The 9,639-nt window shown below is 53.4% G+C and overlaps 1 protein-coding gene across 1 annotated transcript in view; it reads left to right on the plus strand.

Annotated features, from left to right (window-relative positions):
- The window catches only part of CCDC92B (coiled-coil domain containing 92B), a 7,059-nt gene extending 6,786 nt beyond the window's left edge, over positions 1-273 (plus strand). Inside the window, exon 4 of the mRNA XM_035027336.1 lies at positions 21-273. Coding sequence (XP_034883227.1) covers positions 21-273 — 253 coding nt within the window. The remainder of the gene's footprint in view (positions 1-20) is intronic.
- Positions 274-9,639: the final 9,366 nt, after the last annotated feature.

A 9,639-nucleotide genomic window follows, 5' to 3' on the forward strand; every position in this document is an offset into this window, starting at 1 on the left:
CGGCCCCGCCGGCGCGCACAGCGGGTCCGCCGCCCGCCCGCCGCCGAGGCCGCCGCCAAGGGCCCGGGCCGGGACTGGGCCGCCTGGGAGCGCGCGGCCCGCGCCCTGGACGACGTCGACCCCATGCCCGACCCCGCGCTCTTCCTCTACGCCCGGAGGCCCCCGCGGCCGAGCGGCCGCAGCCCGCGCCAGCCGCCTCCCCAGGAGCCCCCGGACCAAGCCGGCCCGCCGGCCGCGCCCAGCCCGCCCAGCGCTCCCGGGGAGCCGGAGTAGGCGCGGGGCTGCGGGGCGGGGAGCGGGGAAGGCCGGCTCGGCCTCCGCCTAGGGACGCAGCGTGGGCCCGCGCAGGCAGGCCCCGGGCGGCCGCGGGAGCGAGCGGAGGCGGCCCCAGCTCCCCCACCCCCACCCCTTCCAACCGCCCCAGGCTTTTTGTATTGTCCTGCCCCGAGGGGGCTCCTCGGCGGGGCTGAGAGAGTGCACCTTCTTTGGTGGCGGGGACTCGCAGTACGGAGGCTTATCTGCTGCAGGGAGGGGAGGGAGCGGGGGGCGCGCCCTGTCCGGGGAAAGCGCACAATCGCGCGACGCGAGGGGGAAGGCTGGGCTGGCCTACGAAAGGAACGCAGTGGCACTTAGCACCCCTAGGCCTTCCAGCTCCCCTGTCGGCCCTCCCCCATTCCCGCACGGCTGCGCTTCCCGCCAAGCCTGCCTTCGAGGGGAGTTTCGGGCTCCGGGCTGGCGGCTGGACCTTTTTCCTCTGACGCCGCTTTTCCGACCCCTACCCCGCTGATAGGTCCTTACCGGAGAGCACCCAATTCTTTAAAGGCATTTCCTGCCAGTGTCCCTGGTAGGGAAAGTGTGACGTGATGGAGGTTTGAACTTCTGGAGAGGAGTACAGAATGGGTTCGATGGCAGAACCTGGTCTAAAGCTGTCTCCAGTTCAGTTCTTCCCCAGGACGCCCACCTAAGGATTTCGGCCGGGAGCTGTGCTAGGGAAGCAAGGGGGACACGGCCGAGTCAGCCCGAGTCAGCCGCCCCCCACGTCAGGCTTTGGAAGGGCAGAAACTGCCTTCCCCTGCTGGAGGCAGCTGGGAACGTGAAGGCTGCCTTGGGAGCTTTCCTAGGCCTGTCTATTGGTGCTAATTTTGCCCAGCTGCACCCGGAGGTGGGAAGAAGGGCCAGGTTCCTGGAAGTAGCAGTGGTGGATAGAGGCTTGAGTTTGCTGAGGGAGGAGGTAGGAGCACAGGTTAGTCCCCAGGCTGGTCCCCTCCAGGGAGGCCCCCAGTCCTACCAGAAGTGACAGTGGCCTATGCTCAGAGTAACCCTTCTGTCTAGGATGGGGAGTGGTGAAATGGAAAGTGGGACACCCCACGTCCTAACTACTTTCTCCCCAGCTGCCCTCTCCTGACCAAAGGCAGAGTGCGGGTCCAGTGCAGCAAGTGGCCCCCACCGCAAGCCCAGCCCCTAGAAAGACAAACCCTAGAGCCCCTCCCCCCATGCCATGCCTCCTCTGTTGGTCCTGCATTGAGTCCTAAGTGCCTGTGAGGTCTTCCAGAGGCTGCTGAGGGAGTGTGGGGGGCAGGGAGAGGCCTTTACCTCACTCACGGATAGCGCATCCTGGCAGGTCTTGTCCTGGCTGAGGCCGAGCATTCTGTGTGGCACCCAGGGTCTGGGAGATGAGCAGAGTCCATCTCTAGGGGTGGTGAACCTTTCTCCCATCATGGTCCCTGTAATGAATCGGAGGAACCCGCAATCGTGTTCCCTTTCGCTGTGTAGGTCAGAGGGTGTGGAAAATCAACGGACAAGAAGCAAAACCAGTGAGCACACTCCCAGCCCCCACAAATATGCTGTCCTCCCCCAGCTGACTGTGCTCAGGACTGCTGAGACCACTGAGCAATAACCAGGCCTCATCCGGGTGTCCAACCAAGGTGTGGACGCTCTTGGGACAGTGTTCTCTCTCTCTCAGTCTAAGTTGGGCCACAGTGGTGGTGGCCTGGGGTCCTTGCTCTGCCCGCCCTGGCCTCTTACCCTCCTCTCCCGCCCCATTTCTGTGCCTCTGCCCTCCTTGTCTCCCCTCAGGTGTGTGTGATACACTGTACCCCTGGTCCTGTTGCCTCCCTTCCAGAGGTGTCTTTGTGAGGACACCTCTCTCCTCTCTTGTCTGCACTCTTTCGAAGGGGGCCAAAGGACTGTGTGGGAAGGAGGGAAAGGGTGTCTTTCTGCAGCAGCCCACCCAGACCCTGAGCTTCCACAGCCACACTTTTGGGGTAAACAGGGTGACTTTGTTATGTTGGTTCTTCGACAGAGAGGGTGACATACTTTATCCACCCACCCACCTATTAAAAGCCATAGCTATGCCCGCCTGGCCTCCCCCCAGCTCTATAGCAATAGCCCTTTTCCCCTCTCCCCTCCTGGGGACCCAGGGTATCTAGCTGGGGGCCTCTACCACACCCCTACCCCAGGGAGCCTCCGGTGGCCCGCCTGCCTCTCCCCAAATGACCCCGTCAGCACCTCCGAACTCCTATCCCTCTTCCAAGCGACCAGCGATAATGACAATTATTTGTGGGGTGCTTGGAGATCCCCCAGATGAAAGGTTCTGAGAGTGCTGGGGCGGCCGACTTGCTGACTCTCACCTGAGGTGTTGAGGGTCTGGGAAAGGAAATGAGCCAACCGCCCTCCTCCTCCACTTAGCAAGCTGGGAGAGGGGCTGAAGCAGATAGAGGTTTCCAGTTTTGTTTTAACAAACTCCTCTTCCCCGTTCTTCTCCTGGAAATAAAGGACTAAAGACTTCCCTCTATCCACCTGCCCATGGGATTTGGAACAGAACCCTCAGTGCAGCAGAATGGGACTGGGAGTCAGTAGCCTGCCCTTGGCCTCAGGAGCCCCAAATTCCTTAGCCTCCAGCCCTCTCCCTCTTGTGGCCTGGGGGACCCACTCTGCCAAAGGAAAGAGCCCCCTCCCATAACCCCCTGGAATGTCTGGGTGACTAGAATAGAAAGGATTGTGTCTCCTCTCCCCTCCTCCCCTCTTCTCGGCAGCACAAATCCCCACTGGGGGAGGGGCATGTTGACAAGAACACTCTGCCCTAGGTGGAGGTCCAGCCACACCCGAAGTGTGGACAGACCCAGGAAGGAGAGCTGCAGGTGGGGACCCCTCCCTGTTCTGGAAGCCAGCCAGGGACCAGTGGGCAATTCAGCATGAGGTTCCGTACCCCTGCCCCCCATATCCCACCCACAGTGGTCTGCAGTTTGGGGGACCACTCCAGGGCTGAAATGGGGTAGAACTTCCCCAAGTCAGCAGCAGAATAGAGGTCTCCCAATGGAGAGGAAGGAGGCCAGGAGGGTGTGGAACAGCATCTCTTTAGTGCAGAGAGCTGGGGATCCCTGAGCACCCTCTCCCTGAGGTGCCAGCCTTGAATGGGGGACATGCAGGGCTTCCGAACCACCTGGCAGGAGCTCCATGGGTGGGGCAGAGGGATCCTGCTCCAAATTCTCTGTTGGCTGTGCTTTTTAATCCAATGCTTTTCAGAGTGTACTCACTCACCCACAGAAATAGAGCCCTATGCTTTAGGGGTGACTGTCATATGCCTTATTCTTAATAAAATATCTGAAAAACACACAAGTCAGACCTCTTCTCTGTGGGCACTCTGCCCTACTCCAACCTCTGTTCCTGCAGGTGTGGGAGAAGATGTGGAAGACACGGAGAGTGGTTTGGGAGTCAGCTGATGGGTTGGGTGAGACTGGGAGCTGAGACTCTGGAGTCTTCTACTGGATATTCCTCACAAGGCATAAGGCACTCATCTGAGTTGTCCCAATGTTCAGGCTAGTCCTGACTCCCCATGCCGCCCCAATCCAAATGAACAAATGAGACCTTGGATCTGAGGCTCCTGGCTAGGGTTGGGAGAGAGAGACTAGAAGGGCTCCAGGCTTGGAACTGCCCATCGTCTTGGCCAGGAAGGAATCCTGGGGTTCTGGCATCTTTGGCCATGCTGGTTTCCCTTACCTGACCCCCAAGCCGATCTGATCCAGCTGCAAGAAGCCCAGCATCCCAGAAATAAGCCCTATTCTTATATACCGTTAGTGAGGGTTATGCTGAGGCTGCAATTAAGGAGCTCAGCACACCCAGCACCCACAAGAATTTAAGCCTGTACATTTTCAGTGTAGGTCTATGTTGTGGACGACTCTAGGAGAAAGAGCAGTAGCCCTGCATTCTAAGGATTTGGGGGACATATTGGTTTGCCAGCAACCCCTCTGATACTAGGATCCATTGTTTCCTTTTGGGGAACTGCCCTTCTATTTCAGTCCGCGTTGAGGGGGTGGGGAGCTGACTCTAGCCATGTGACCCAGGTAAAGTAAGTCACACTGATTGGGTTGAAGGTGGGCACACGACTCAGTCTGAACCAATGAGAGTCAGTCTCAGGACTTTTGCTGGAGCCATTCATTCAACACACCAAGTTGGAGGCTAGGGATACATCAGTGAACAAAACAGGACTTTTGAGAAATACAAACTCTTGGGCGGCTAAAATGGCAGAATATCAGCCTAGAAGTGTGGCAGGCTGCTTGCCACCACAAGAGATAGGGCTGCCTGAATACGAAGCTATCACACCAGAAGCAAAAGCAGGAGAGATGGATATAATTCCTGACCATTAAGCTGCTGGATCCAGCTTTGCCTGCATTCCATATACCCCAGCCCCGCTCAGTTATGTGGACCAATAAACCCCCTCCTCCTCCCATACTTCTGTTTTTAAGTGGTCAGCATTAGTGTATTTTTTTTAAAGATTTTATTTATTTATTTGACAGAGAGAGAGACAGTGAGAGAGGGAACACAAGCAGGGGGAGTGGGAGAGGGAGAAGCAGGCGTCGCTCTGAGCAGGGAGCCCGACACGGGGCTCGATCCCAGGACTCTGGGATGCTGACCTGAGCCAAAGGCAGATGCCTAATGACTGAGCCACCCAGGCACCCCTAATTTGTGCATTTTTTAAAAAGATTTTATTTATTTATTTGTCAGAGAGAGAGAGGGAGAGGGAACACAAGCAGGGGGAGTGGCAGGCAGAGCGAGAAGCAGGCTCCCCACTGAGCAAGGAGCCCGATGCAGGGCTCGATCCCAGGACCCTGGGATCATGACCTGAGCCAAAGACAGACACTTAACCGCCTGAGCCACCCAGGCGCCCCTAACTTAATTTTTTTGAACTAATTTTAGACTTAGAGAAAAGTTGCAAAATTAATACAGAGTTCCTTGGGGCTCCTGGGTGGCTCAGTCAGTTAAGTGTCTGCCTTCAGCTCAGGTCTTGATCTCAGAGTCCTGGGATCGAGCCCCACATCGGGCTTCCTGCTCAGCGGGGAGTCTGCTTCTCCCTCTTCCTCTGTGCTCTCTCTCCCTCTCTCACTCTCTCTCAAATAAATAAATAAATAAATAAATAAAATCTTAAAAAAAATAATAATACAGAGTTCTGGTATACCCTTTACCCAGCTTCCCCCTATATAAACATCTTACTTTATTGTGATCAATTAAAACCAAAAAATTGACACTGGTACATGACTATTAACTAAGCCACAGACCTCATTTGAATTTCACCAGTTTTCCCACCCATGCCCTTTTTCTGTTCCAGGTGTTCTCTCCAGGATTCCATTGCATTTAGTTATCTTTCCTTAGTCTTCTCAATCTATGACATACTTTTTAAAGCCATTTTAAGTTCGGTTTTACTGGCTTGCTAATCCCAAGAGTCATGATGATGTCCAAGAACAATCAGCAGGGGGAAAACAAGTGGACCCCAACCAATAATTGACATTAAATACAATATTTGCAGAGCTCTAGGGAGGGGATACCCACTTCTAGCCAAGACTAAAGAGGAGTTTAACACATACAGTGATATCTGAGCTTGACTATAGACCTGGGATAGCTTCTACACCTGGCCTGTGACGCTCCTCCCTGGGAAGTCGGCATCAAGAAAAGAGAAGTGACTTACTCAAGGTAAGTAAGGAAGTTGTAGTGAAGGAGTCAGGGATGGAGCTGGACTTGAAGTCACGTGTATTGATTCCTACCTGGGATATCCAGGTGGAGTAGGCAGGCCTCAGCTGCCCCATCTCAGCTTCTTGCTTCAGCCTCTGGGGATCAGATTTGAGCCCAGGATGGGCAAGGACCAGACCTGTAGCAATTCCCATTCTGAGAAGTATGGCCCAGGCTTCTGCTTGTCCATCATCTTTTATCTCCTGGGGCAGCTAGGAGAGGGAAGGCCCAGCCCCAGATAAAGATCCGCCCAAGACTCTGGGGTCCCATGTTCAATTCAAGAAAAAGGAGAGAAGGGGAAGAGACAGGGGGAATTGGCCTTAGGGTCCCCTCATAAACCTCAAGGGGTGCTTGGCTGAACCCAGCCCAGAGACATAGTCCAGGGTGGAGATATGCAATGTCAGCACCAGACAACTCAGAGATCATGTAGGCAACCCCCTCATTTTACAGATGGGGAGACTGAGGCCCAGGGCATCTCTAGGACTGTCATTCCTTCCCTCCTGGCAGTTCTGCCCACACAGGTTTGGGGTTGAGGGAGATGGAGCATTTCCTCTCTTATGGGTCCCTGGAGTCAAGCCAGTAAGATAGGGGGACTCCCTCCTGCAATCCAGGAGTCTGGGTTCCTGCTCACCTCTCCAAATCCTTGAGAACTCTGAAAAGGAGGGGGGAATAGGAATGCCCAGCTGAGTGGGTGTATTCATCCTAACACTTATTAGGGAGGTGGGAGGCTTTAAATAGGCTAATTATGTAGGCTAGGTCTCAGCCTTGATAAACCTCCCTTCATACTTCATTAGCATCTTTACCCAGGAGCCCTAAAGATGGGAAAATTGAGATGCTCAGGAGTGTCACCAGGGCAGCCCTGAGGTTGGGAAGCATGTAACAGGAGCCTGCTAGGGAAAGGGGAAGAGGATCTATGGAAGCTAAGTTGCAGGTTTTGAGGCTGCTGGGACTGGTTAGTCACTAGGCCCATGGACAGATTGGTCGCAAGCACCCATGCTGACCAGTAGGCACTCAGCTCCTGACCATTAAGAGGACAGGAGAGAAAGGGCCAGGGTAGGGTACAGACTGGTACCTCTCCAAGGTCAGCCTGGGTCTCAGCCAGGCGTTGTGGAAATGATCTGAAGCTCTGGATACAAGAGTCAAAGCATACAGTTCACAAAAGGGATATCTACAAGGAAAGCCCACATATTATAAATAATGATGGGGATCAAAGGTGAAACCCTGCATTGCTAGCAACACTCCCTCCTCAGCATCCTGTGGAGCCCTCAAAAGGACTGCTTGGTACTCTATACATATGATTCATCCATTCAACCAGCAAATGTGCATGAAGCACCTACTATGCTTCAGGCTTTGGGAAGATGCCGGGGATTCCCAGATAAATAAGGTATGGCCCTTGCTTTTAAGAAGTCCCCCAGTCTAGGGGCACCTGGGGGGCTCAGTCGGTTAAGCCTCTGCCTTCAGCTCAGGTCATGATCCCAGGGTCGGGCTCTCTGCTTGGCGGGGAGTCTGCTTCTCCCTCTCCCTCTGCCTGCCGCTCCCCCCTCTTGTGCCCTCTCTCTCTCTCTCTGTCAAATGAGTAAATAAAATCTTAAAAAAGAAGAAGAGGGGTGCCTGGGTGGCTCAGTCGTTAAGCGCCTGCCTTCGGTTCAGGTCATGGTCCCAGGGTCCTGGGATCGAGTCCCACATCGAGTCCCACATTGGGTTCCCTGCTCGGCAGGAAGCCTGCTTCTCCCTCTCCCACTCCCCCTGCTTGTGTTCCTGCTCTCGCTATCTCTCTCTCTGTCAAATAAATAAATAAAATCTTTAAAAAAAAAAAAAGAAGAAGAAGAAGAAGAAGACCCCCAGTCTAGCAGCCACCTGCGTTCTCACCTGAGAACCAGACATGCCAGCGTGGCCAAAACAGACTCAGTTTATGCCCGTTATCCCAATGCCATTATTAATTAGTGTCCGCTTTCAAAAGTGTCTTGCTTTGGCGGACATAGTCACCTTATCCATGGCACAATGTACAGGCACTGGTGGGAATAGTTGTGGAAAGTGGTGGTTGTATTGCTCTTAAGACCATGATGAAGAGGGGCAACTGGGTGGCTTAGTTGGCTAAGCAACTGCCTTGGGCTCAGGTCATGATCCTGGGGTCCTGGATCCCCGCATGGAGCCCCCCCCATCAAGTCCCTCATCAGGCTCCCTGCTCAGTGGGGAGCCTGCTTCTCCCTCTCCCCCTGTCCCTTCCCTGCTCCTCCCCTGCTCCTCCCCTCCTTCTCCTCTGCTGGTACTCTCTCTCTCTCTCAAATAAATAGAATCTCTCTCTCTCTTTTTTAAAGACCATGATGAAGAGACATTGGTGGAGGCAGCTTGAAAGCAAAAAACTGTCTGCTTAATATGTTACTGGAGTTCAGACCACCAGACTACAGAGAAAGTGGCCAGAGGATGACGCTCTTTGTGTGTATCTGTTTCCCCATTACCAGGCTTGCTGCTCCTAGTGTTAAAACTCAGCTATGTCGGGGCGCCTGGGCGGCTCAGTCGTTAAGCGTCTGCCTTCGGCTCAGGTCATGATCAAGGGGTCCTGGGATCGAGCCCCGCGTCGGGCTCCCTGCTCAGCCAGGAGCCTGCTTCTCCCTCTCCCACTCCCCCTGCTTGTGTTCCCTCTCTCGCTCTCGCTCTCTCTCTCTCTCTGTGTCAAATAAATAAATAAGAATAAAAAAAAAAAAACCAAAAAACTCAGCTATGTTTCGGGCGCCTGGGTGGCTCAGTTGGTTAAGCGACTGCCTTCAACTCAGGTCAGGATCCCAGAGTCCTGGGATCGAGTCCCACATTGGGCTCCCGGCTTAACGGGGAGTCTGCTTTTCTCTCTGACCCTTCCCCTCTCATGCTGTTTCTCTCTCTCTCTCTCTCAAATAAATAAATGAAATCTTTAAAAAAAAAAACTCAGCTGTGTTTCTGGTTATGAGTAACGTTACCAACATGGAGGGGGCTTCTACCTTCAGCTACATTGGACTAGGTACAATTCTCCACATTCCTTGAGTTTCATGGATACAAAATACCCATCAGTTGGGAGCCTGGTTAAAAGAATTATGGTACCATCACACAATGGAATATAATCCAGCCATAAAACGGAATGAGAAAGCTCTTTGTGTACTGATAGGGAACAATCTCCAGAATGTATTGTTAAGTAAAATATCGGGAGGGGCGCCTGGGTGGCTCAGTTGGTTAAGTCTGCCTTCGGCTCAGCTCATGATCCCGGGACCCTAGGATCCAGCCCCGCATCACATCAGGCTCCCTGCTCATCAGGAGCCTGCTTCTCCCTCTGCTTGTGCTCTCTTTCAAATAAATAAATAAAATCTTAAAAAAAAAAAAAAATCAGGGTAAGGAATAGCAGGTACAGTGTGTTGACATTTGTGTAACGAAAGGGGAAAAATATTTATACACACTCTTATATGCAAAGAGTATAAAAGAACTGGTAACCTTGGTGATCTGGGGAGGGAACCTAGGTGGCTGGGGCAGGTGAGGGTTTCACCGTATACCCTTTTGTACTTTGTGAAGTTTGAACCATGTGAATGTGTTACCTATTTAAAATTCTAGGTAAAATTAAAATATTTAAAAAATAAATGAGTGAATAAATTCCCAGAGTCCTTCCTTCTG

Source organism: Mirounga leonina, unplaced genomic scaffold (assembly GCF_011800145.1).
Source record: "Mirounga leonina isolate KUSES-001 unplaced genomic scaffold, KU_Mleo_1.0 Mir_200, whole genome shotgun sequence".
Taxonomy (NCBI): Eukaryota; Metazoa; Chordata; class Mammalia; order Carnivora; family Phocidae; genus Mirounga; species Mirounga leonina.